This window comes from Furipterus horrens, unplaced genomic scaffold (assembly GCF_987537825.1).
Source record: "Furipterus horrens unplaced genomic scaffold, mFurHor1.1.pri manual_scaffold_3, whole genome shotgun sequence".
Taxonomy (NCBI): Eukaryota; Metazoa; Chordata; class Mammalia; order Chiroptera; family Furipteridae; genus Furipterus; species Furipterus horrens.
This window is the reverse complement of record NW_028327173.1, coordinates 15,527,748-15,555,342: the sequence shown is the minus strand read 5'-3', so window position 1 is coordinate 15,555,342 and position 27,595 is coordinate 15,527,748. Positions and strand designations below refer to the sequence as shown.

At 55.0% G+C, this 27,595-nt stretch overlaps 1 protein-coding gene across 1 annotated transcript in view; it reads left to right on the top strand.

Annotated features, from left to right (window-relative positions):
- Window positions 1–24,676, top strand: part of RUNX3 (RUNX family transcription factor 3) — a 57,963-nt gene extending 33,287 nt beyond the window's left edge. The window contains exons 3-6 of the mRNA XM_090268809.1: window positions 1,513–1,669; window positions 9,230–9,334; window positions 18,296–18,454; window positions 23,119–24,676. Coding sequence (XP_090124935.1) covers window positions 1,513–1,669; window positions 9,230–9,334; window positions 18,296–18,454; window positions 23,119–23,663 — 966 coding nt within the window. The 3' untranslated portion in view covers window positions 23,664–24,676. The remainder of the gene's footprint in view (window positions 1–1,512; window positions 1,670–9,229; window positions 9,335–18,295; window positions 18,455–23,118) is intronic.
- The last annotated feature ends 2,919 nt before the right edge of the window (window positions 24,677–27,595 follow it).

Here is a 27,595-nt window from a genome sequence, read left to right as displayed (position 1 = left end):
CGGACACAGCCCTGCGGGCTGGGGAGGAGAGGAGCCCGGGGGCCGGGGCAAGGACACCGGAGGTGGGGTGCGCAGGGTGAATAGGGCCTACCCTTCACTGCCGGCACCCCTCCTCCTGCCCCGCTTCAGAAACACTTCCTGCTCACACCCTCAAACTCTAGCTTCAGAAATTTTACACCGGGCGGCCGTGGGCCCGGGTCAGAGACACTGTTCCTAAACGATTACGGCTGGGATCCCAAATGTCAGACAAAGATCGGGGGCGCTCGCACCCCTGGCAGCCCCCAGTCATTCAGAGGATCTTTTTCTCTTTGCCAAGGAGTAGGCGACTGTTTCATTTTCATTTTTTTAAGGGGGCAGCGAGATGAAACGAAAACGCCTTGGTTTTCCCCTAAACCTCTCGCAGCTGCCGTGAGAAAGAGTAGGGCAGGAAGGGCCAGCGCCTGGGGGTGGCCGTGCCCGAGGTGGCTGGAAACGGCGGCTTCTGGCCGCTGAGTCCGTCCTTGCTCCCATTGATGAGTGGCCCTTTGAGGTCTCCCGGGTGACATCTTAAAATACCAGTGGGGAGAAATCTCCTGGCGGGGGTGGGGGGTGGTGAGCAGGGGAGGCCCGTGTGACTTTAATCCTCAGATCGGAGGTTTTACTGTCACTTGGAGCTTAAAAGGAATCTTTGAAATTAAAAGAAGACAGGATGTTGACAGGAAATCTGGCCTTTTTAATCAGACCCCAAACATTTTCTCCTTGAAATTTTTACCATCTGGATCCCTAGTCCCTACACGCGGTGGCCACGTTTAAATGGCTGTGGCTGCGTTTGCAGTCTGATTCCTTTTCAAAAGGCATCTGCCTCTCCATGCTCCTTGGGGCGAGGATTGGGGGAGACTGTATTAGGGAGGCATCTCCACCCCATCCTGCAATTCCCAGCAGGTGCCTCCTCCTGCTATCAAAAGCCCCTCTCCCACTTTAAAGGGGTTTTCTGTACAAACCCTCTCAAACCCCAGTTTGTTTTGCATTTTGCATTTTCCCTGCATAACGAATTCGGGCTATGCAGGAGCTGATAGACTGGGCCTGGGCCGCATTTCATGGCCCAATTTCATACCCCAAACGGTTCTTGCATTATTGGAGCCCCGTTTTTATTGTTGTTGATGCCATTTTTACTTTACTAGAGTCCATGTTGAGTCCTTTTTTGCTCAAGCAAAGGGAAAAAGGAAACTACACCCTACCTCATAATGACTGAGTTCATTCCCAGCTCTCGCTTAGATTTAATTGAATTGAAAGGATAATTTCGCAGGGCATGGCTTAACCAATTTCTCCAGGATTTTGGTACGAAAGGTAGAGATCTTTTTTGTTTTTGTTATGTTTGGGGGAAGGTCTCTTGTTTTTAAGCCTGTTCTCCACCCTGCATTTGAGAAATCCGCAGTGCGCCTGGGACCTAGGGGAGCTGTCTGCCCCAGCCCTTCCCCCGCCTTCCCTGCCTCCCCCTGCCTTTCTAAATTGTCCCCTGCCCCCTGCCCTCAGGTGGTGGCGCTGGGGGAGGTGCCAGATGGAACAGTGGTGACCGTGATGGCAGGCAACGATGAGAACTACTCTGCTGAACTGCGCAATGCCTCCGCCGTCATGAAGAACCAGGTGGCCAGGTTCAACGACCTTCGCTTCGTGGGCCGCAGTGGGCGAGGTGAGCGGAAAGGAGTCTGTACCAGCCCAACATTGGCAGTAGCAAAGGCTGGGGGGGAAGGAAACTGAGAATGAGGCCTTGGGGTCCAAATGGGAGCCCCCAAAACAGGTCCAGTTCTAAAACAGCGATTTGGAACCCATTAGGGAGTTCAGACCCCTTTAAAGATGTGAAGAAGTTAGGGTCTCTTGCCAAAAAAAAAAAAAAAAAAAAAAAAGGCTACAATTTTCTCTTAGTTCCTGGGGTTTACTAACTCCTGAAGTCTGCCATGCCACCTCCCTCCTGATTAAGTGCCCTGATTTCACAAAAGATGCTGGAGGAAGATTCACACGCTCAAAAAGGGGCCTTGTAAGTTTTTCGGCAGGTGGTTTAGAGGACAAATCCTTGGTCTGTGGGGCCCAAGAACCCCAGCCACTCTCCCCAGTGGGGCAGGTTCTCCCCCACACTTTGAGGCTGCCTCTCCACAGCTGTGGTCTCCCAAAGCCACAGTTTCCCCAGCCCTTTGAGCCTTAACGTGGTTTAGAAAAGAAAAAAATACTGCACAGGGTGCTGAATACTGGAAAGCGCAGCTCAAAGGCTGCCACCTTCCACCCCAGAATCAAGGCCGGTGTGCCTCCCTGCGTTTCTGATCTACCTGGGGCAGAATGGAGGAAGGTAGGACAGACTCAGCTATGGCTGCCGCCGGGGGCTGTTGAGTAGGAAAGGCTGCTAGGACCTGACCTCTTCGGGTGGAGAAGTCCTAGAAACCCTGCCCTGGAGAAATGGAGAATTGAGGTCTCACTGCCTCTTTAAGACCATCCTGCTGAGAACTGAGGAGTGCCCTTCCCAAGTACCTGGCCTGCCCCTCCAGCTTTCTTAAGAAAGTAAACTAGGTTCCAGCTTTGTTAAGAAAGTAAACTAGGTTCCCTCTGCTCCTAGTCGAAGCAGAGGCCAAGGCAGAATTGTACTTTTCAACACCAATAAATAAGACCTTTCCGAGGTTTTAGCTCCCTCTGAGCCGCCAGCCCTGCTCGGAAGTGGGCATCTGGGCACCATTTTTCCCTTTTCAGCCGTTCAATGTATACATACAAATGTCAAACATATTTTGACTTTTCAGCATTAATTAAAACCAGGGCATTATTTGCATGTAATAACTGTTTACTTGTTACTTTTTATGAAACTGAAATAGTTTACATTCTTTCAAACATTTCCTGTTCCTGTTGGCTCCCTTCCCCATGCACAGATTTCTTTCAAACGTTGCCCGTAACTGGTTGCAGGTTGATGGATGGAAAATGTTTGCTTTTATGAATTAAGCTTTCATTGCTGCTCCTAATTAGTCTCCAAGCCCCTTTTGTCATCCCCAATATCTCAAGCCTTTTGCAACTTAATCCCAGCCCCAGCCCTGAGCAGAGAGAGTCCCTAGCTGCCACTGGTTAGCGGTGGCTTGCTCCTGCTCGAGTGCCTCTCAGCTGCCCAGTGGTGGCCCCATCAGCCGGCCTAGGAGACGTTGCAGCGAGGGAGGCCCTCTATAGCTGCAGCCCCTTGGGAGGCAGGCAGAAGGGAAGATCAGTCCCTGGAGCCCAGGTCACGTCAGGAATGTGGCACCATAGCCCCCGCTTCTAGGAGGTGCGACATAGAAGAGGTGATGATTCTTTGAGTTACCTGAGACCTTGCATGGCCATTCTGCTGCTGAAAAAAGATTTCCTTGCGGCATTTATGCCCACAGACCTGCACCCACCCCGCAGGCCCTGCCGGGAGGGAGGCAGGGTTCCACAGCACTGCTGGACAGCACACTCTTGAAGCAGGCACGGCTAGCTGAGGCTGGTTAGTGGCTCTGGAAAACGGATGCAGGAAGCTGAGTTTCTCTCGCCAGTCTCAGTGGTCCTGGGAGGCAAGAAGAGGCCTGAGTGGGAGCTCTGATGCCTATGGACCCGGACGAGACTTTCAGACCTCAGAGGCTCTACTACCAGCTGGCCTAGATCTTAGTCCCAGCTCCACCAGTGACTTGATAACGTTGAGCAAATGGCTTCATCTCTCTGTGCCTCAGTTTCCTCATCTATAAAATGGGGGTCATAATGGTACCTACCTCGTGGGGTTTTGTGAGGATTAAGGAACTTGGTACAAGTGTCTCGGTTGGCATCTGCTGAGAGCTAGATACATGTTAGAGATTTTGTTTCTTCAAATGCCTGGGACTAGAGATCTTTGAAGTCCTTTTGAGTGGTGACAGTCACTGATTCTCTGATTCTGGTGCGGTTTGGGCGGGGGTGGGGGAAACCCAGAAGGTGTGAATTGGTGAGTGGGAGAAGTGGAGGCGGGTGGCGGTGAGGAGGGGTCCTGGGGCACACGGCAGCGCATCTGCAGCGCCTGCCCTGCCCACTGGGAAATTCCCTTGGAGAGAACAAACCAGTAGTGACTGGCAGACAGTTCGGGCCACTTCAGGAGTAGGGACAGGTTGGGATTTGGGAACCAGAGCTTTTCCCTGGCTCTCTGACTTCTGCCAGGACTAAGAAGCCAGATGGAAACTTCTACTTGCCTCTTTGTTTTTTATTCCTTGATTCTGTCTTATTTCCAGAAAAATGCCTTTCCATGAAAGACACACACACCACCACCACAGAGCTCGCGATTAGACTGTAGGTGTGAAACAAGAAAAGGAAGGGAAGGAAACCAAGTCATTGGTGTCTCCTGCAGTGATTAAGGCCGAGGTCCCCGCCCTGCCAGATGCAGTGGCCCTTCTTAAATAATTTGAAATGCTCCTTTTACCATCTCACAATGAAATTCATAGGTAACCTAGCCTACCTACTTATGCGCAGTTTCAAAATCTGTAAAACTCTATAGCTCTAATGGAAAGAGGGGGGAGTAATTTATAATAAAATATCTATTTGAATATGTCAGTGTCAGGGGAGACCACACTGTCTGGGGGACAGACGCTTACACCTCTGGCTGAAGCCCCGTGACAGCCACAGCAAGCCAGGAAGGTGAGGTGTCCGCGACTCAGAGTCTGAAGGCGGCACTGCCAACAATGACATGATTTTCTGAAGTTGTGAACAATTCTTGGCAAAGTTCTGAACAAAAATTTGTTTAAAAACTGTCTTTCCTCCTGAAAAATTTAATAGATGTTAAAAGCGTGCAGAAAAGTGTGCCTTGTTTCATGCAAAATTTAGTTAGGTTCATAGCCCAGAGAGTCTTTATAAGCAAATTTTTCACGCACAGGAAGAATGAATACTTCACTGCCCTGTGCAGTGATGGACATTTGCACCGCCCCCCCACCTCTTGAGGACCACACACCACAAATCCCCCAAATTTCCTCTAAGAGGTGGCCATGGGTCTACATGAAAGTGAAAAGAGCAGGAGTTCCCAAACTGTCGATAACTATTTAAAAAGAAATCGTACTGTGTGGAGAGAGATTTGGGATGAGATTGTGGCTTGCAGCCTTGGAGGGACCACTGGTGGGGAGGCGACAGATGACTTCTTGGCCAGTGTTGAGAAAACCCAGAGGTTCCCTGAGACATGTCCCCTCCCATTATTCATGAACCCCATGGTTGGGACATCTCACATGGGAACCCTGGCTGAGAGGGACAGAGACTTGCCCAAGGTCACACAGCCAGACCAGCTGTGCATGCCAAGTGGTCCACGGGCCCAGGTCCTGCAGGAATGTCTGGAGACATTCAGAGCCCCAAGGAGCAGCTATTTCCGGACCAGGACTTCTCCCCCTCCAACCAGTGCCAGCCCTTGGAGTGCCTTGATTTGCAATTTCTAGACTCCTGGCTGGCTACACGTTTTCCGGGGTCCCTGCACTTGTCCACCTCCTTTGTCTTCTTAACATCCCCCTTCAAGACGGGGAGAGAGATGATGGATGGGTTTGCTGCCAGGCCACTGACAGGGGCAAGGGCCACTCAGGAAGACAGCTTTCCCTCATGGTGTCCCTGCCACCTGTGGTACCTGCCACCTGCTCCACCCCCCCACCCCACCCCCGCTCCAGCTCGCAGCCTTTCCCTTCTTCCCTCCCCAGCCCCTGCTCTCTGGGAGTACCTGGGAGGGGTGGTGCCAGGCCTGGAAACTGGGAGGAAGCCGTAGAGGAGGGCTGGTGACCTCGGGAGTGCCATGTGATGTGCCGCTGGGTCCCTAGTGTCTGTGTGGAGGGGCTGGCCCAGCATATTCTGCCCTTTCTGGGCCCTGCCCGGCTACTGTGTGACCTGGTCAACTCCTTGTCCCTGTGCCTCAGTTTTCTCATCTAAAAAACGGGAGCAATATCCTCTGCCCTTAATTCATTTAACAAACATTTATTGAGCACCTACTGTGTGCCAGATACTCTCATAGAGGCTGGGGAAACAGCAATTAAAAGCACAAAAATGCTGGCACCCAGGGAGCTTACAGTCTAATAGAGGAAAACAAAAATAAATAAGCAGTTGAATTATTAGATGCAATAAGCACTTGGGGGAAATTCAAGCAGGGAGAGTGGGAGCAGGAGGGTCTGTGATGCTTCTGATAGAGCTTCTTAATCTTTTTTCACCCTGTGGACCCCTTTGACAGTCTCAGAATAATGCTTTTTAAGGAACAAAATAAAATACAAGAGATTACAGTGAAAGCCGATTGTATTAAACCATAGTTAGCAAGATGTCTTTTAAAGTTGTGATAAATGTGCCCCTTTGTTAGCATATTGAATAGTAAGATCTAGCAAAGGGTCTGATGACAACCGTGATTTGAAGCTGTGACAAGCATAAGAGGTATTTAGAGAAATCTGCAATGTCTGTAATGTGATACGCAAATACGTATGTATGACGTCTGCTGTGACAAGGTCACAGGGACTTCTGTAATGCTTGTGGCTTCTTGCCTATGTTCACACTTGAGAGATGCTAAATTTGTTTAAAGGTTCGAGACAGGACAGTTGCTGTTTGTTTGTTTTCCTGCTCCAGTTCACAGGCACACTCAGTTCTAGGAGGAGGCCACAGATACCAAGTTAAAAACCCCTACTTTAGATAAAGTGATCAGGGAGGGCCTCCCTGAGAAGGTGACTTTTCAGTGGAGACCTGAGGGAGCCAGGGTGAAAACAGGAGCACTTGGAGGGGGTTAGGGCCCATTCGACCTGGCAGCCTTCTGGCTGCCCTCTGGCTCCGCTGCCGTCCACCTAAACTCCCCATCGCTCAGTGCCCAGCAGCACCAAGGAGCTGAGGGACAGAAAGGTCCAGGGACCTCCAGAGAGTGCCTGGCTGGTGGAGGGCAAGGGTGTCTGGAAGGGAAATGACCTCAGACTGAGGGAAAGCAGGAGAGGATCCGCTGGAGGGGGTGGGCAGGGAGACAGAACCCACCTGCCTGGCGTTCCCCTAGACCTTCTGCACATCCTGTGTCCAGAAACCACGGAAAGAGTCCCGCTGACCCAGAACTCCAGGGGCAGGTACGGATTTTGGCACTTGCCACCTTGCCTCCGGCTGGCTGGCTCAGGACAGTCCTTTCAGAGAGGCCCCATCCTTTCTAGTTCCAGTCACGCTGCAGTCTGAGCCCCGTCCTCGCCAGCCCTGGTGGCTCAGAGCGCTTGGCTTCCTTAGTGTGGCCCCAGCAGCCCAGCTGGTTTACTTTGGGTCTGGAGCCCCCTGTCCCAGGGCCTGGAGTTTTCACCTGACCACGGGACCAGCCCGTACCCAGAAAGAACCAAGCACAGAGGGCTGTGCCGCCAGCCCTGCCCTGAGAGCTCATCTCCCACCTGTGCAGTGGGGATGGCAAAACTCACCTGCTTGTCTTGGAGAGTTTTTGGGAGCAGAGAGGCCCACTAGGGCAGCCCCCCGCCGTGCCCGCCCTGAGCCAGCCCTGGGGGACACAGGTGCCCTGAGCCAATGGCCCCTGCCCTTAGGGAGGCCCTAAGCCTATAACTGGGGTCCAGGGAGAGGAGTGCTCAGACAAGGGGCCACGTGTGACTTGGGGGTCAGCGAAGCTCCCACACACATTTGCGATCTCATTGTAGGGCGGCTTTAATGCTAACAGGGCAGCTGGGGGCAGGGTGCTCTCACTTCAGGGAAGGCACTGGCAAACTGGGGTTGCCCTTGAGGAAAAACCCCTGCCTGAAACCCAGAAGAATCAAAGAATTAGCTGTAGAAAGTAAAGAGGACACGGTTTATCAGAGATAAACTTTTATCTGCTTTGTTACAAGGGGAAACCTCCCTGAACGTAAAAATGAGAGGAGAAATCACAAACCAGAGGTAGAACCGAAAATGCAAAACAGAGTCAGAAAGTGAGATGTGAAGACCAGCAAACTGGGAAACTGGTTGCCACAGGCAGGACGCGGAAAGTGTTAACAAGCTTAATACAGAGTGATTTTTAAAGACACTAAAACCTCAATAGGAAAGTATAAAAGAACATGGAGCCATAACTTGTGTTGGGTTAGGACTGGTAATAAACATATAAAAAGTTTCATTCTCACTAGGAATAGAAGAAAGGCAAGTGCAGTCAGGAGAGTTTAAAAGATCGTCCTCCCGGACAGACGTGGTCATGACGCTGATGGCCCCAGGGCGACCCGCGGCCTCACACCCGCCAGGACCGTCTCTGGAGAGTCATCTCACTAGAGAGATCAGTGCCCCTAAATATGTCCCAACCCTCTGATGTGATGACGTCACTTGCCACTTCTTGGAATCCGTGCTAAGGAAATATGCAGAGATGTGGACAAAGATTTTTATAAACAGAAGGTCATTTCATTTTATTTGAAATGGTTAAAAAAACTATTATTATTTTAAAAGTTTTTTTCCCCTCTCAGGAATTTTGAATGGAGACTTTGGAGCCAAATGTCTATTTAAAAATAGAACAGAGTTCTGGAAATAACAGTGTGTCTACAAATGAAATGTCTGCAGCTCTCAAATCAGCCCTTTTCCAGCCCCAGCTGCACACACCAATAAGAAATTAGCAGCAGCCTACTACCCGAGAGTTAGGGGATGGATAAGTGAAAGATGAGGCTCCTGTGAGTTGAAATATTTTGCAACCATTAAAAATGAAGTTTATAAAGAACTTTTAATGACATGGGAAAGTGCTTATGATGTGATGTTAAGTGAAAAAAAGCGGGGTACAAAAATATATATTTTAGAATCACTACAACTCTTTAAATACACACCCACACAAAAAATATTAGGGGAGAAAACACCCAAATAATAATAGTGTTTATCTCTGGCTAGTGGAACTATAGGGGTTTTTCTTCTTTTTTATATCTTTTATGTTCTCAAAATTTTCTATATTTCAGGGAGAAAAAATAATATATGTGTGTGTGTGTGTGTGTGTGTGTGTGTGTGTGTATCTCCATCTTTGCTCCCCATCCCAAAATTGCAAGGGTCTCTGGATAGAAGGAACAGCACAACCAGAACAAGAAGCAGAGAGGGAAGAAGCCAGGGCAGCCAGAGCCGGGGGGCAGGTGGGAGCTATAAAGTTTGTGCCAGACCTCCTACAGCCTTGAATGCCAACCCCAGCAGCTTTGAACTTTACCCAGAACCCCATTTTCTGCCCTTATAGAAGGTTAGGGGCTTCTTGGGGAGGCAGACGAGGTGGAAGACCAGAGTGTTGTGAATGGCTCCAGGTACCAACCACCTGCTTTTTCCCCACTCCCCCCAGGGAAGAGTTTCACACTGACCATCACCGTGTTCACCAACCCCACCCAAGTAGCCACCTACCACCGAGCCATCAAGGTGACTGTGGATGGACCCCGGGAACCCAGACGTAAGTGCCAGAGCCACTGAGTCCCCTGGATGGGGAAAAGAGGGTCCAGAGGGGGAGGGGCAGCAGCCGAGGTCAGACAGATGACACTGGGTCCTGAAAGCACTCTTGTGGGGGGTTGTGGTCCTCTGCTCTGCACCCCCACACATTGTGTGCCTGACAGCAAAGCCCCCGAACCTCTCTGCTTGGCCTGGACTTGGGGAGGCAGTGAGGAGGCTGGGACAGAGAGATAGGAGGATCAGCTGAGACCCTCTGCCATGGGGGCCTGCTGGGGAGTATGGACTTGCATCGTTAAGGAAAGAAAGAGGCTGGCACAGGCTTGAGAGAGAGAGAGAGAGAGTGTGTGTGTGTGTGTGTTTGGGGGCTGGAGGTTGGGCCAGGTGAGCTCTACTCCACCCCAGCTTCCTCTGCCAGTGGCTGAGGAGGCCAGGTCCCCTCCTTGGAAGCTCTTCCTTTGAATCTTAGTATGTGACTTACTCGAGTCTCACAGAACCCAGGCACTCTGACTCCAGGACCCACACATGTCAAAATCAGGAATGCAAATTTGATTTTTCAGGTATTTATTGAGCACCTACTATGTGTAGGGAGCCCTGGTTCATGCATTGTAGCATCAGAGAGAGTTTGTGTTTAATGGCTTCTGCCTGCTGAAGAACCTGGAGTTTGCAGATTCAGATTGGGGAAACTGGAGGGGCAGCTGCCACAGAGTGGGCCAGAGGCCTGAGTTCGCTGGATGAGTGAGTGAGTGAATGCAGGACACAGAGAACCAGATGGCCTTCTGGATGGGCTGCTTCCTGAGCTCTGAGCAGAGCTCTTGTCCAGACTGTCCCCTGCCTTGCACATGGTCGCCTGGTGCATTGAGAGCTGCGCTGTCCTTCTCTTTCTTTGTAATTGTTGCCTCTTGCAGTTTAGAAAACTCTCTCATATTTACCATCTGTCTCATGTGGGAACCTCGTGACAGCCAGAGCCGAAGAGTCACCCAATTCCAGTGAGGAGAGAATCCAGGCCTGGTGACAGGGAGATCCTGGCCGGGGCCTCACACTGTCTTAGCTTCAGGGAGGCATCCAGTGTTCCAGAGGCAGCCTTTGCTCCTGATTCTGGGTGGAGCAGGCCTGGGGCAGGAGGACAAGCTCCTGGTCTCTGTTAGGAGGCTCAGAATGGGAGAAGGATTCTGCCAGGGCATGGTCAGTGAGATCCATCCAGGCCTGGCCCTTCTTGGGAATCAGGCAGGCCTGGCTGCCCATCTGTCCAATTCCTGGGCCCACTCCAGTATCTGGCTACTTGGGAAGGGCTCGGACCTGCACCCAGTGGCCCTGGACGCATTCTGTCCAGGCCTCCCAGGGCCACCTCCTGTGGCCTCCCCTGAGCTCCTGCACATGGTCATCAGGCCTGAAGGCAGTCAGCTCCCGTTCTGGCCAGAGTACTGCCAGGATTGGATGTGGATGTGTCCCTGCCCTGGCCTTGGGCTTCATAGCCGTGGACGAGTCATGTCTCCTTTCTGGCCTCAGATTTGTCATCTGTGAACTGGGTCAGGGATCCCCAGAGTCTCAATGTGATGATGGCTGGGAGGCCCTTGTGAGTCATAGGCCACTGTGCAGAGAGCAGATTCTGAGCCAGCTTGCCTGGCTGGGGGACCTTGGGCAAGTTGCTAACCCTCTGGGCCCCAGCTGCCCCCTCCAGGAAGTGCCCACAGGTGGATAGCCTCTGGCTGTAGCAGAGGGAGGTGCCTCCTTAGCCACTGGATGGTGGTGTGCTGTTATCTCTGGTACTTGGGCATCCCCCCAGGCGTCCACCACCACCACCACCATTAGGGTGGCTGCTGAGAACCCCAGGCTGTGGCAATAGGAGTGTAAGTTTCTGGTGAAGGAGGATTCTACTCTGAAGCTCCAGCGGCAGAATCAGGACAGATGGGAGTCACAGTTGGGCTCAGTATGATGATGCAGCATGAAGTGAGGGAGAGGCGGGGCTTGGAGCCCCGTGAAAAGGTACCCAGGGGCCAGGCAGTGCCTGGAATACCTCAGAGCTCTCCATGTTCAGCCGGCCCAGCCCAGAGCTGCCCACTGGCCCCGACTGAGGCTTCTAGATGAGTAAGACTTGGCACCCACTCCACCCTGCTCTTCTCTCCTGGGGTCCCCTAGACCTGAGGAAGCCCCTTCATGCAGTGAGCTGGTGGGGGAGGGGTGGCACCGGAAGAAGCAGTAAGAGGAAGGGAAAGCTGGGCCTGGAGATAAGTCCAAGTCAGAAGCCAGGCTTGCTGCATGACCTGAGGCAGACAGCATCCCTCTCTGGGCCTCAGCACAGGCTAGATCAGCTCATTTATAGAAAAGAGCACCAGTGGGAGGGGGCCAGGTCTCCCATCCTGCGGGCCTACCTGCCCTGCCCCTGCCCCTGCCCCCACCCCGGCCCTCAGGTCTGGTCTCACCAGCACCCTGGGTTCCAGTACCAGCCTGGCCTTCAGACTGTTCCCTTGGACAAATCCACCCCTTCAGGGCCTCAGTTTTCCTACCTATAAGAGATAAGCCAGCCAAACCACTGCTGGTCATCAAGCCATCTTGGAGTGCCAGGCCCTATGCAAAGTCTCTCTTAATTGACCTTTAATAGCCCCAGGAGGACACAGGCCCAGAGACAAAGCCACTTGTCCAAAGGGGAGCTTCAGCGCACCCAGGGCTCCAGCCTGGGGCTCAGGGACGTGAGCCACTTGGAAGGGCCTTCTCACCTCTGTGTGCTCATCTGTAAAATGGGGATGACATTAGCATCTTCTCTGGGGAGTTCTTGTGAGCATTAAACCAACTGCCCAGCCTTCAGGAAGTGCCCAAGAACCTTCATGGGTTATCACAGGGTTTTCTTTCTGGCCCTTTTTCCTGCTTTGCAACTCCCAGCCCCATGTGAGGGCTGAGCCTTTTGTGGGGTGTGGTGGGAGTAGGGGCTGGTCCAGGGAGCCAGGGAGTGGAGCCTGCAGATCCCTGAGGCCACTGTGGGTTCTGTGGCTGGGTCGTTCCCCTCCAGTGCCCTGCAGAGCGTGCCCAATCTGCAGCCAGGTGGCCAGCTGGGTTTGAAAGCTGGCTTGGTGGCTTCCTGCCTGTGTGGCCTGGGTTTCTGAGGTTCTCAGTGCTGGTGTCCCTCTCCGTCACTGGGGGCTATTTACAAAGCAGGTGGCTGAGCAGGATCCAGGGTTGGGCAGGAGGCAGTACAGTGCGCAGAGATTCTGTTGGGAACCACAGTTTGGGAACTGTTCGCCCCACATCTTCCAGGCTTAGCAGGTGATGGACCTCAAAGGCTCGGACCCAGGTTCTTAATCCTGCCTGAGGCAGAGAGGGGCATCCCTGCCGTCTGACCTATGGGCCCTTCCTAGAAATGTACATGGAATGCTTTCAACAGATATTTTCCTAGGCACCTACCATGTGCCAGGCCCTGGTACAGGCCTCAGAAATGAGCACTTAGTAGGTGCTCTGTAAATATTGTGGAACAAACGAAGTAAATAAATGATTAGCTAATACATTTCAGGTCATGTGAAGTCCTATGAGAAAAAGAGCAAAGCTGGAGGCGAGGGGCCAGAGTGTAGGGGATGGGATGTGGCAGGGGCGGGGGACAGGGGAGACCTCCTAAAGAAGTGACATTTGATCAGGGACCTGAGGCGAGGGAGCAGTCAGTCATTGTGGCTGCTGGGGGCTCCAGACAGTATGGGCAGGAAAAGTGATCCCAGGCCTGCAGCTGGGCCTGTGAGCATTCTGAAGCTGCCACAGTTTCATCCTTACTCCTGGTGCGGGCAGAGGGATGCCCCAGCTGAGGAGAGCCAGCTGGTCCTGGCCCCCCATGACTCCCAGGGGAGTGCACCCAGCGGGAGGGAAGGAGTTAACCTCAGACCTCCCCGGTTCCCCTAATCAACCCCAGGCCGCTGGAAGCCCCAGTTGCAGCCCTGGGAAGGAGCCGTTTGCCTCCCTGCCCGCTGGCCCCCCGCCAGCCCCCGACTGGCTTTCATCTGCTCACAGGGGGCCGATTCACGGCAGACCACCCCGGGCCCAGCACCCGCCTGCGATTCCACGCGGTTGTTAAGAGTCGGGTGTAAATCTCCTGACAGGCCGCAGAGCGGGCCTAGGGCCCGGTGCCCCACCCCACGGCTGGGCAGACAGTGGCTGCTGTGTCTGGGTTGTAGCCACACCAGAGCCGGGCCGGGCAGACGAGTAGACATCTGAGTGGCTTCATATGGGTGAAGGGTCCCATAATTGGGGCCCACGTTGTTCCCCAGACAACCCTGTTCCTGTGGCCCTGCCAAGATCCTCTGCTCCCTGCTCTCTGCCCCGTTGGCCTCCTGTCCCCCTCCACCCAACTGAGGCAGGACACTGAGCTGGCTTCTCGCCAATCAGACCTCATTACAGGGCAACCCAGCTCTTCTCTCATGGAGGTCTTAGGAAGCCAAGACCTTAGCCGCAGCCAAGCTCCATGCCATGTGCCAACCATGCTAGGTTTGACCTTGACCACATGCTTCCACTTTTCCTATCTGTAAAATGGAGGTGACCGTAGCAGCCTCTCAGAGGGTCGTGGCCCTCGTAGACAAAGTGCCTGGGCCACCTGGCACAGTGCTTGGTGACGTTGGAGGGGCCATCAGCAATCTGAGCCCAGCTGGGGGAGGCTGATGGGCAGCCTAAGCCAGGTCCCGTGGGCCAGGGTGCTCCCCCCCCTCCCCACCAAGTGCTGTATTTTTAAACACTTGAGGTCTGTCCTCAGCTCCTCCTCACTCCCGGGGTTGACGGTGTGATAACCATTTTATAGTTGTGGAAACAGCCCTGGAGAAGGAAAGGGACCTGGTGGGTCAGAGCAGGGCGTGATCAGAGTTGGCCTGTTAGTGCTGATCTTCAGAGCAGGGCAGGCTCCTGATCCAGTCCACTGAGACCCTGTCGCCTCCCCAGGCCCATCCTCCTGGACCTGCAGAGAGCACTCTGCACCCTGGGCCTGGGCTGGACCCCAATACCCACTGTCTGGAGCCGCTGATTTTCAAAACCAAGGCTCCTTTCCTGCAGGATGGACTCCAGGAAGAACAGGGAGCCAGGTGCTTTCTGGGTGACATCAAACATGTCACTTACCATCTCCAAGCCTCAGTTTACTCACCTGTAAAATAGGGACAGTGGAACACCTTCCATGTGGGATGTTGCCAGGTGAAATATGGCCGTGCACGTCTCCCGCTCAGATACCGGCGTGGAAGAAGCATGGTGGCTGTTTTATTCCACTGCTGCTGCTCCGGCACTTGGCCTGCAGAGGGGCTGTGCAGCTCGGGGCTGGGAGAAGGGGGCTTCCTGGAGGAAAGATGCCTGGGCTGAGCCCCCGAGGACAGAAGAGCATTCCTGGCCGGTCTGTGCCTGCGCTGTGGCTCTGAAGCGTGGGAGCCAGAGGAGACTCGAGAAACGCTAGGGGGAGGGGGGGGCCTGGAGCAAGCAGCCCTGCCTTCTTCATTCTGGCCAGTTGCTGACCCTTGCAATCTTAGGTCAGGGACTTTCAGAGCTAGAGGGGCCTCAGTGAGCAGCCTGTGCAAAGGGGAAACTGAGGCACAGCCTCCCCACCCCCCCACTGTGGGTGGCCACATGAAAGAGATCTCTCCCACAGGCCCATCTTCTTTCCCCAGGCACAGGAAGTTCTGTTTGCTCTCAGTGTGAAGGCACAGGCCCCAGGGCGCTGACATTCTCTGGCACCCCTGCCACGAGGAGCCGCCTCGGCTTCCTTTTGCCCCTCCCTGGCAATGGCTCCAGCCTTCACAGCAACAAGGAAGCAATTCCCAAAGTGCTATTAAAACTCGCCTCCTCCAGAAACTCTGCCCCGTGTGAAGGCAGAACAACACTGGGCGATGAGAGCGTACGTGCAGGAGCCAGGCTACCCGATTTATATGCCAGACCGAGCACTTAGCACGGCCCTCATCTTGAAGCCTCAGTGGTCCCATCTGTCCTTGGAGCCCTTGGGTTCTGGATGACATGCTGTTTCTGCTGTCCTGCCTTTGTGTCCCAGACACGACTTACCCTCCTGGCCTCAGTGTCCTGGTGTCTAATGTGAGGATGGTCAGCCTGCCTCCCTTGGAATGAGCTGGGGTGGAAGTTCTGGTCAAGATGGCCCTGACCCATGTGGGTGGAAAGTGTTCACAGAACTTGCTTGGCCAGCACCACCGCCTGGGAGGGCGCCACAGTGGGGACACTGTGGCTTAGGGTGGAGGAAAGGGAGTGTGACTTTAGGGAGGCCACCAGACTGCAAGCAGCAGGGCCCATCCTTGAACCCCCATCTGCTGTGAACTCCGCCCTCCTCCTGCTGAACCACAGGAGTAACTGTAAACACTCTGAACACGGTGTGACTCAGAAACGGGGCTTTATTTGCCAGTGATGACAATGACAAGGCCTGAGGTTTTGCGCCAGCTTTTGCGGAGCCCCATTGGCTCCCTTCGAGCTTGTGGCTGACTAAGACACCCGGATCCTCTGCACCTAAGCTGCTGTCGGGTCAGCCTGCGGTCTCCAGGTCCATCGCCGGCTTCCTGCCTGTTGAGATTGTTCTGAATTTATTCGTCCTCCACTTGGTCTACTTCACTCTGCCATTTTCGGCTGCCTCACCAGCAAAGGCAGTATTTCCTCCAGGGCTGAGGCCAAGCCTTTGGGCACTGCCCTAGAAACCACCTCCTGAGGGGTCTCCGTTAACCAGTTCTTGGTGGTTATACAACCAGCTAGATAATGAAGGTTACACACTGGCAGCCCCTGGGCAGGACACGTCCTACAACGCGATCAGTTTGGCTTTTTTGTTTTTGCTGTTCAGTATTTGAATTAATTGCCAACATACAAAATATGGGAGATTTCATATAACAGCAGGTTTATGGTCTCTCCTGATCGAGTGAAAGCTCTGGCAACACTGGGCCTGCCCCCGTCAGAGCACCAGGCAGCTGGGCTAGATGCTAACTACCCTTCTTACAAGGATCAGCCTCTCCAGTCTGCCCCAGTCTCCAACCATCCCATGCGCCTCATTTACTTGACTTGCACAGCCCCCATAGGCACCTGAATTTTCAGCCCCAGCTCCAGCCAACTCACTCCCAACCCACATTTTCCCCTTTGTTGCCAGGAGCCCTGGGAGGCGGCAGGAGGGTTCCTGGTTGGAGGCCTTGTGGTCTCATCCCAGCTGCTGAGTGTCCCCTGGGCTCCAGTCCTGGAGCGTCCTCAGAGGAGAAAGTGGGTTCCCTGGTTCTCGGTGACCTGCTGAGCCCACTGTGGCTCCCAGGACTATCTGCTCCATTTCTAAGGGCCTCGGGGAAGGCCGGTGATGATTACTGTTTTACCTCCCACCCACTCCTCTCTTCTTTCCCTGTCAATCTAGAAAATTCCACTCGTCATGGTAGACATAAGGACTTGCCCTCTCCCTTGGCCCCTCCCCATACTTGTTTTCCAAGAGATCCCAGATCCAGTAAATCCTTCCCCCTTGGTCACTCTGTGACCTCAGGCAAGCCTCTTCACCTCTCTGAGTGGCAGTTTCTCTTGCTTGTAAAAAGAAGAAAAGGCCACTGTGCCTGCCCAGCCTGCTCCTTCAGGGGTTGGATGGAGCAGAATGGGCCACCCTCAGTTGGGCTGAGTAGTGTCTGCCCTGGAGAAATCCCCAGAAACACAGAGGTGTGAACAGCGATGTCCCTGGGAGTATCACGTGTGAGGGAATAATGCAGGAAATCTGGAAACAGGCTAAGTGCCCGTCTGAGAAGAGCGGCTGAGTAGACTCAGTGTCCAGGAGATGTGACCAGCATGGATGAGGACACCCACTGGCAGAGCGGCGCATCCTCCTCGGGCTCCTGGCAGGAGCTGTCATTTACATGGGGCTGGCTTACCTTCCCCATTTTACAGATGAGAAAACCGAGGCAGCGCCCCAGGGTGTGTGCTGCTGGAAGAGCAAGTTACAGAGTGATACAGCCAGGCTGGGACCATTCAAGAAAGTTCCATGAGAAACTTGCTCTGTGTTTTCCATGTGTGTGAAACCAAAAAAAAAAAAAAGGTTGGAAGGAAAGACCTCATGTGGGTACTTATGGGGGCGGGGGCTTTGGGTGGCTCAAAGGAGCCATGGCCTTATCTGGGACGCCTTTATTTCTGTACATGTTCATGTGATGCTTGTGAAATGTAAACTGATTCATTGAAAAGTGGTGTGTGTGTGAGAGTGTGTGTGTGTGTGTGTGTGTGTGTGTGTGTGTGTGTGTGTGTGTGGTGTCCCTCTAGGCTTGATGTCTTTCAAGAAGCTGCATGAGGCAGGGACATGGCCACCTTCAGGCTGCCAGCACCTCCAGGGCCTGGGAGACGAGGCTGGGCTCCTTCCTGTGTGGGCCATGGCAGAGGGGTAACAGGAAATGCTGGCAGTTTCTCCAGGTGCAATGTCCCAAGCCGGGTGCACTGGTCCCCTGTTCCCAGCTTCCAGTCAGAGATGGGAGTCCAGCCCTCAGTGAAGTGCCCATGCCTTTTCTCAGCATCCTGGTGAATTTCCCTTCTGTCTGAGGCCCAGAGAGGAGCAGGCATGTGGGTACCAGGGTGACTCTGGGCTTGAGGGGTGGGTGGCAGTCCCATTCCAGAGCTGCCTCCCACATAGGGGTGGGGTCTGCGATGCTGGGAGGCAGAGGGTTGCTGCACTCCTGGATGCTCCCCCTTACTCCCCACCAGAGCCTGCCTGAGTCCCTTGCTCATGCCTGTTGCCTCAGTTTCCCCTTCTGCCAAACCGTGTGTTGTAGAGGTTCAGGTGTGAGGATGGGTGTTCCTGCTCGAGAAGGATGAGGTGGGATCATTACGGCAGCGCCAGGGCAGTACATACAACCCCAGTCTGTTCAGAAAGTCTTTGGAGAAGCTGAGAAAGGAGGTGGGGAGTGACCTAAGGGCTCCCCCCTGCAAAGGCCTAATGTTAGACCTCAGGGAGAGTGGCGTTTCTGTCCACCTGAGACTCCCGGGAACCAGCTGCTGATGGGCTCTCCGTGCTCTGCAGGGCACCGGCAGAAGCTGGAGGACCAGACCAAGGCGTTCTCCGACCGCTTCGGGGACCTGGAACGAGTGCGCATGCGGGTGACACCAAGCATGCCCAGCCCCCGCGGCTCGCTCAGCACCACAAGCCACTTCAACAGCCAGGCCCAGACCCCAATCCAAGGTACAGCACAGGGGAGGCTGGGGGAGGGGGAGGGGGGGCCAGGGCTTGGACGTGGTCCTTGTGCTCCTGACCGAAGCTCACCCAGAGGCTATTCACTGCATCGCCCTTGTGTTGCAAAGGAGGCAGCTGTGCTCCTTTGCTCCTACAGATGTTTCCTGAGGGATGCTCTTTGCCTGCGCCTGGACGAGGCCATTCATTCATTCACACAGCAAACACTGACACCCGCCCTGTGTCCTGCTGGCTCCTGGCCCCGGGATCCGCAGGAGCAGACACGATCCCTGTCCTGCTGGAGCTTACTCTCCCCTGGGGAAATGGGCATTCTTCTCATAGTACACCCATTAAAATTGGGGCATGACTTCTCCGAGGATCCTGTGGCAGACATGTCCCTGCTGAAGACATGCCCCACCCCCAAGCCTCAGCTTTCTCATCTGAAAGGAGGGTGGTGGTGAGTGCCTCTACCCTGGGCTGGGGTGACATTCAAATGCTGTTGCTGCACTCAAACAAGCTTTGTAAGCTGTGCGGTGATGTTGCAGCCCTGGAGAAATACACAGTATCTCCTGGGAAAGTTCCCACAGGCCCAGAGACTCCTCCTTAACAGAAGGGAGCAGGAGGGCCTCTGGGCTGAGGCCCAGAAAGGGGCCTCTATCCCCATGGCCTGGATGGATACAGCAGGTGCAATCAAAGCTAGATCTCCAGCAGGCCTTCCAGAGCAGACAGATGCCTGGCACTTAGCAAGTGCTCAGTAAATGGTTGGATGATGAATATTTACCGTTCTCCAGGCGCTGTTGGCCAGTGGGTTGGGCACAGGAGGCTGTGTGCACAGCTGGCCCTCGAGCCAAGCTGGAGCAGAGCACACTCACTGGCAGTCCTGAGCAGAGGCAGGAGGAGTGGCTGCCGTCACACACTGTGGCTGTCATCCCTTCTCGGTCCTCCGGGGCCTGGTTAGAGCCCATTTGGCAAATCAGTGATGGTGGCAGACTTGATATAGGCCCTTAGTATAAAGAGAGGGTCCCTCTCGTTCTGACCTGAGAAGCTGGGCCTTGGTGAGGTGGGGAGGGGCCCCAGGTCCAGCTGCTCAGAGCCTGTGGGCAGCCCTTGAGCTGGAGGTGGGAGGAGGCTGCAGGCTACGATCTGAGCTTAGAAGAAGTGGGAAGTACTCTGGGCTCACGCCCACCCCTGCCCAAAAGCTGTCTGTGCTCCCATCTCCCACAGGCCAGCATTTGTCAGGGTACAGCAGCCTAACACTCGCAGCCTCGGGCAGAGCCAGGGCCTCGTCGGGTACTGGGGCCTTGCCAGGGAGTCCTGGAATCCAACAGGCTCTCCATGGAAGGAGAGCCCACCTCAGCCCCCCCACAGTGGTGTGGAAATGGATTCAGTGCCTGAGGGAGCCAGAGGCAGACTACCCACCCTCTGTCCAGCCCCGAAGGTCAGGGTCTAGCCCAGCACTTGGCAGAGGCCCTGCCTCTACTCCAGGACGGGAAGAGAGGTAGGGAAGGCCTGTGTGGGGCGGGTGGACCCAGTCCTTCTTTCTGCTGCATCCTAGGCCCCCAGCCCCTCCCTGACCACCCATAGCACTGGGCCTTAGGTGGCCTATGTGGCCTTTCAACTCAGCCAGGCCCTCCTCCCCATGCCTGTTCCTTTTGAAGTGAGAGGAAGGGCCCCTAACCCCCAGGACCAGGGGAGGAGTATGACCTTTGCAGTCAGATGGACCAGGTTTGGCATTCTGCCTCTGCCAGCCACTGGCTGTGTGTTCCTAGGCCAGTCACTTTACTTCTCTGAGCCTTAGCTTTCTTATCTGTAAAGTGGGAAGAAGGAGGTACCTGCCACAAAGGGGCATTGGCAAGGCTGGGTTTGGGGCGCCTCCCTGTGGCCCTCCCCTTCTGGTGGGACCAGCCTCTGCCTTCAGACTCCATCCTGGGTGTCCCGTCAGGGTGCCTACCACCACTTCTCCTGGTGCCTGTTAATAGTTCTGACCCCCCGGCTCTGGTCACTGGCAAGCAGTGCCAAGGCCCCATCCCCTCCATACACCGGCCCCTAGCCCCCCCAGCTGCGGCTGCCCACAATGGGGGCTTCTAACAGCTCAAAGGACCCATTCAGCTGCCACGCAGCAGCTGGGGCAATTTGGAGAAGAAAATAAACATTTCCTTCCAGTGTTGGGATTGGCTGCTCGACAGCCGGCCAGCTCCGGTTTCCTGGGGCTACTGGGCTGGGAGGGGCTGGGGGGCAGGAGCCTCAGGGGTGCTGAGGGCAGACACTTCCCCACCACCCTGGGAGGGAGGCAGGAGAGGACTGTGGCACTCTGGGCAGGCCCAGCTCAGAGCCTGTATAGCCCAGGTGAACTCCAATGGCCACACACACCAGACCCGGCCCCCCTTGCCTGGCCTGTGTTTCCTGGGCTGCAGCCCTTCCATCTCATCCTGGGCTCCCTGTTTGGGTTTCCTTTGCTTTGAGAAGGGGGTTCCTATTGGGTGGGCCCCACCCACTCCCTGGGCTCAAAGCAGAGGAGTCAGCCTCATGCCTGGTTGTGTTTGGGGTGCTAGGTGCTGCCAACAAGACCTTCTCCCCTGGGATTCTGAGGGGGAGCCAGCCACCTCTGGCCCTCTAGGCTTCAAGGCAGCACTGACCAGCCAAAGAACCTGGTAGGGAGGGTCCCAGACATTCCGGGAGGACCGTGGCCCCCCACACCCCCAGACCTTGAGCCCGGGGGAATCGTTCCATTGTGATCCACAACCAGGACCAGAGCCCACTGCTGAGAAGACACTCTGAGCTGGGGAGACCCCCAAGGTCTGAAAATTTCCCAGCTGAGTTGGGAAGACCTCAAAGCCCAGAAAAGTTGTAAGCCTCACCTGAGGTCACACAGCACCTTGGGCAGATCTGGGGAAGGAAGAGGCCTGAGGGCAGCTGCAGCTCTCTGTCATCAGGCAAGCCTCAATCACAGCGAACAGTGCCAGGCTGGAGCCGCCCAGGGGCAGATGCTGGTCTCCCTGAGCCCTGTGTGAGGTTGGGTCCAGATAGACTTTCCCTCGGGACCACTTCTGGAGGCATCCGCGACCTCACTGCTGCCAAAGTGACCCCCTTGGCCAGTGTACAAGGAAGGCTCAGGGTCGGGAGATCATCTTGGCAGGGCCCTGGGAGGGCCTGTTCTGCTGGCTGCCCAGAGCCATAGGTGTCACAGCCCCTGCAGACCCACAGGCCTGCATCGGGCCTCTGCTCTCTTAAGTATTTCCCACGTATTAACTAGCGTCGTTCCTAGGATCGGTTACTGTCTCCGTATTTCATGAGGGAAGACTGATGCACAGAAAGGTTAAGTGACTTGCCCAAGGACACACAGCTAGGAAGTGTCAGAATGAAGATACGTATCCAGCTGCAGAGCCCACACAGTTAGCCTTTGTTCTGTACTGCCTCAGAGATGGGACAGCTACCTGTCAGGCCCATATTGGGGCTCAGAACTAGAACCCAAGGGTTTTATGCCAGTCCAGTGTGCTGTGTGACTCTTAGGCAAGCGCCTCGCCCTCTCTGGGCCTCAGTTTTCCTACCAAGGAGTTAGACTCAATCCCAAAGGCCCTGTGAATACTGAGGTTTTGAGGATCAGTGAATACAAAAGTAGGGGGCAGGGGCTATCTTGGAGTCCAGTGGGGAGCCAAACTGGGGGAGCTGGGGCAGAACCTGGGCTGGACACTGGGTCTCTCCCTGACAAAGGCAGGGTTCAGGCCACCAAGCTCCTCTGGCTGCCATCTCACTCTGCTGTTGAAACAAATGAAGGTGGCCTCTCACTATTGTCTGCAAGGCAGCCCTGGAGACACAGGCCCAGGGCAAGGTGTGTGGGGGTGGGGCTGGGGGGGGCACACAGAACTGCTCTGGACCTGGCCCCCGCCACACAGGCATAAGCTCACATAACCCAACTGAGCCCCACCTGGGCAGGAGAGGCGTAGGCACGCACAGCGCCCGAGCAAAGAGCAGAAAGCAGAGGCCTCATGGGGAGTTTGTGTCCTTTTTGCAACATCCGGAAAATTAATCTTTCTCTCTTCCTCAGTTTCCTTATCTGCAAAAGCAGGCTCCAAATCCCCTTCTCACAGGGTCATTGCGGACCCTCTGTACACCCGCAGTCTTGCCAGCTCTTGACCAGGAGGCAGGGAGAGGGAGGAAGAAGCTGCCGGGCCAGGCGTGTGCTCTCCCTGTCTGCCCCATGCCCACCCCCACCAGCCCTAGTGGGCCCACCTTCACCACTCGGCAGGCCTTTGCATTGCTAGGTTGTGAAGAGGATTGCATGAGGCAAAGAAGGGTCCTCACCCCCTTCTCCGTCTGCCCAGGGAGGCCCCCATGGCCAGCTTCAGCCCAGACACCTGTGCCCACCTGCTTCCCAGGCAGGGCCATATTCAGTCAGGAGGTCTCGCGCCCCCAAGCAGCCGAGGCAGTAAAAACAGAGCCTGTGAACCAGAGCCCTGCGGTCATTCTTTTTCTTTTCTTTTTTTTTAAATTTATTGGGGCAACATTGGTTAATAAGATATATAAACTTGATGATGCATTGGTATACTATGTGGTGTGCTCACCACCCAAAGCCCAGTCTCCTCATGTATTTGACCCCGTTTACCAAGGTCGTCCTTAAAGAAGGCCGCTGGAGTGGTATCCAGCTGTGACTGACCATCCTTCTTGCTGTCTTCCAGGTACCTCGGACCTGAACCCTTTCTCCGATCCCCGCCAGTTCGACCGCTCCTTCCCAGCGCTGCAGACCCTCACGGAGAGCCGCTTCCCAGACCCCAGGATGCATTACCCAGGGGCCATGTCGGCTGCCTTCCCCTACAGCGCCACGCCCTCGGGCACCAGCATCAGCAGCCTCAGCGTGGCCAGCATGCCGGCCACCAGTCGCTTCCACCACACCTACCTCCCGCCGCCCTACCCGGGGGCCCCGCAGAACCAGAGCGGGCCCTTCCAGGCCAACCCGTCCCCTTACCACCTCTACTACGGCGCATCCTCTGGCTCCTACCAGTTCTCCATGGTGGCCGGCAGCAGCGGCGGGGGCGACCGCTCGCCCACCCGCATGCTGGCCTCCTGTACCAGCAGTGCCGCCTCCGTGGCCGCCGGCAACCTCATGAACCCCAGCCTGGGCGGCCAGAGCGACGGCGTGGAGGCCGATGGCAGCCACAGCAACTCGCCCACTGCCTTGAGCACGCCGGGCCGCATGGACGAGGCAGTGTGGCGGCCCTACTGACCTCCTGGGTCAAAGTGGACTGCTCCCAGCAGAAGCAGGGACCCCAAGGACCTTCCCGACGAGTGGCTGGCCCAGCTCCAAGGCTCAGGGCAGTCATGGGCCCAGAGCTGGTGGCGGCTCCAAGAGCATCCAGTGTAGCCACATCTTTGTACAGTGGGGTGGGACAGCCCCAGCCCAGATCTTAGCATCTCACCCCACTCTCCTCTGGGTACAGTATCCTCCTCCTGCCACCTCCCCTGGTGGCCTAGCTGTCCCCAGCTATGCCCAGTGACATCACAGGGCCCATACAGTTTGTCCTCTTATCCACAGGGCCCTGGAAAGATCTCTCTACCCTTACCTTCCTCAGACACCCATGGGCTCAGCCCTTTCTCTGCATTTACACGAATTGCGGCACAACTGGAAGGTCCCTCCACCCTAAGAGGGATTCCCCTCATTGTATAGATGGGGAAGGGACCCATCCAGAGTTCCCAAAAATCACTGGCAGATGTGGGGTGAGGGCACCCCCCAAGCCAGTCCCCCTACAATTCCTAACAGCTAAGAAGCCGCTGTTCCTATCCAGCTGCCGGTGGGTCCCAAGCCCCAGGATAGACTAGCCTGTGGCAGCAGTTGCCTAACACCAGGGAAGGCACCGGCAGGTGGGCCCTCCAAGCACTTTACCAGCCGAAGGCACTCATCCATTGTTCTCCTGGGAGGGGCCAGGGATCCCCCTTCACCCTAGGCTGGTCCCAAAATTGCAATCTTTGGAGAGAGCACAGGGCCAGATAGGAACTAGCAGAAAGCACTGGGGTCAGACAGATGTTACCCCGCCTAGGTCCAGTCACACTGTGCACAAGCCCAGCACCCCAGGGAAATCTGACCTCTGATGCACAACTCCTCATCTTGAACTAATCTATGGTCCAACCACCATCTTGAACAAAAACTAGTTTTTAAAGCTGATTTTAGAAAAAGAAGCTTCAGTCAAACATTTTCAGACCCACTGCATCTTGCGGGTTAAAGCCCATGGTAACAACATCCTCTCCCCAGTGTGGAATTGTTGGGGCCTCAGTACCCTCTCCACAGGTCACATGTCCTTTGGCAGCATCTCCCCGACATCCCCCAAAGGCTGGCCCTGGTGAGGACCAAGGGAAATGCTGGGGAGATGCTGGACTCGCACATCTATGGCTCCTAGACACTTGTCCAAGAGGATGTCCTGGGTGCTCTGGTACAGGTGGGTGTGGAGAGCAGTGGCCACGTGAGGGAAGAACAGGGTCCAGAGCTCAGCAGCCTCAGCGCAGCACCCCTGCCCCCTGCTCGGGGGCGAGGTGTTGCCCCTTCAGTTTGCAAGTGGGGAAACAAGCCCAGCCCAAGGGTTCCGGCTGCATGGATTCCCGTGTCTGAGTTCTGTAGTTCTAGGAAGGCTTATGTGGAAAGGACAAGAAAACTCATAGCGTGTGGTTTTTAGCAGTTATTTCAGCCACATCCTCTGGATGTGGAAATCTCCCCTACAAAATGCTCCTTAGTGGTTGTCTCTGTCACAGCACTCAGCCTGCAGTTCCGCCCCCGACCTGTTGACAACAGCCAGAGAGGCACACTGTTACTCTGCCTGGCAGGTTAGGAGCCCCCCTGGTGATCTTCGTTATCCAAACCCTTCCTGCTGCAGTCTCTTATCCTGCCCTCACTGGAAAAAGCAGTCTCCCATCTCTTCAGAAGAGCTGCTGGGGGTGTCCTGGCGACTCTCTACACCCAGGGGGGGCGCCCCACCCCTTCTCAGGAAGCAGTTACCCATCCATCCTGTCTCTCCTTCGTTCCGTTCTCTGTGGTTGTAGACTGGCCCAGGCCTGTGTGGGAGGCACCCCTGGTTCCCAGTGCCCAGCACTTTGTGGCCCCACTTCAGATTACTACCCCTTCCTGATATCCAAGCCCTGGTAGGGGCAGGGACAGGAAATAAATTGATCCCATCCCCACCCCTTGACTAAAAGTGACAGCGGCCATGCTGAGTCCTAAGGCCCATAGTGGGCGCGGACAGCCTGGGCTTGTAGGAATGGGTCCTTATGTACAAGGCTACTTTAAAGTTATGCTAGGCAAACACACTGACTTAGAAAGCACAAGAAAACGAAGGGCTTGATACCATCTTACTGGAAGCCTCTTGGTGGTGGGTACAGATCCATTGTGACATATTGTCATGCTGAGGTGTTAATACCTGCTACACTCACATCTTCCATAAACCGTCCCAGAGCTGGGAAGAGGGTGGGGAAGGGTGGAAACTGCTTTGCACTATAATTTGCTTGGTGTGTTTGTTTTTAATGCACAACTTGCTCGTACAGTAAACTGTCTATACCTTTGTAATATTTAACTGTAAAATGGAATTTTGACTGATTTGTTATAATAATATAACTGAGATGTGTTGAAGGGTTCTAATACCAGGCTTCTAGGGCTGTGTGCATGGGAAGTTGGGGAGGATGGAGACCCCACCCCACCCACCACCGGCCAAGGAGTAATGGGGCAGGGCCTCCGGGCAAGAATACCCACTGCTGTGGGGAACCCCCACCCCACCCTGGTGCCTTGGCTTCCCTGCATCAGCTCCATCAGGAATGGCCACAGAACCCACCCCAGGCAAGTGCAGCTGGTGAGGCCTCCTCCTGGTGTGGCTGGGACACCAGAGGGATGTCAGATCTTCAGGGTGCCACCACCCTGTCTCCCCTCACAAGTGGCCTGTGATTTTTCACAAGTAGAAGGAACAGTGCATCTCTTCCAGCTTGTTCCCAGGCTCGGAGCTGGGGAGGGACAGAGGCAGGCGCAGCATTAGCAGCCCTGCTGAGAGAGAGCCCCTCCAGGACCTGCACTTGCTGGGACAGTGGCAAGTTAATGGCCTCAGAACTGCAAAGTAGCAGCTGTGCCAGCTCCCCCACTTTGCAGATGAAACAACTGAGGTGCAAAGAGGGGGTGTCATCTGGCTTCACATCTCCCCGGAGCTGTTCGTGGCTGAGAGAGGACCGCAGCCTGGCGGTGGGGGCTGTGGGTGTGCTGAGGTGGGGGGCCTGCCTTGAGAGCCCCCCTCCCAGCAAGGAGGCCTGGCCCACCATGCCTGTCTAGTTGGGACTTGTGGAGGGGAATTATCATAAAACAGACCTTACTTTCGAGTGAAAGTACCCACTTCAAAAGCTAATCCCAAGATTTATTCCTGTTCAGTTAGGTTGGTCTGCCTGAAACCCAACACCCAACAGGAAGTTCCATTTCCCCAGCCGAAGCCGACCCCACCCCCACGTCAGTGGCCCCGCTGCCTGAGGGGCAGCAGGTCCCTCTCCCAGCACGGTCCCTCTCTGAACAAGGTCCCTCTCTGAGCAAGGTCCCAGCCATAACTGCGAAATTTATCTCCGGGATGTGTTCTGAGTAGCATCTGCCGGGTAAGCAGGGCTGGTCCTGAAGCAGGATCTACAGGCTGACACTTTGCTTCCACATGTTTATCTGGGGTCACTTTGTAGGGATGATGGAGATTATGAGGGGACCACAGTTCAAGCCCCTCCCCACCAGCCACACTTTGATGCCACAGCTGATGGGAGAACTGTGTGCTCCAGAGCCCCTGACTCAAAGCTCCATCACCTTCACCCCATCAGGCACAAACCAGCACACACAGCTTCCTCAGGGGAAAACTGAAGCCCAGAGAAGTTGGGGACTTGCCCCAGGGTCACACAGTTTAAAGGCTGTTGGGGGAAGCACTGCAGTAACCACAGTGGCCTGCAGGTGGCAGCAGGACGGGAGGATGGACATTTCCCCTCCTCCCTCAATTGCAGCCAGAATTTAGGTTAGGTATTAGGAAGAACTTCCTAACTTCAGGAGGTCCACCTCCCAGCCCGAAAGGGTAGGGGAAATGTCCTGATGTGAAAGAAGGGCTTTCGCCCCTATTTAGCTACAATATGTGGCTGTGGGAGGGCCTTGGCCCTCTCTGAGCCTCT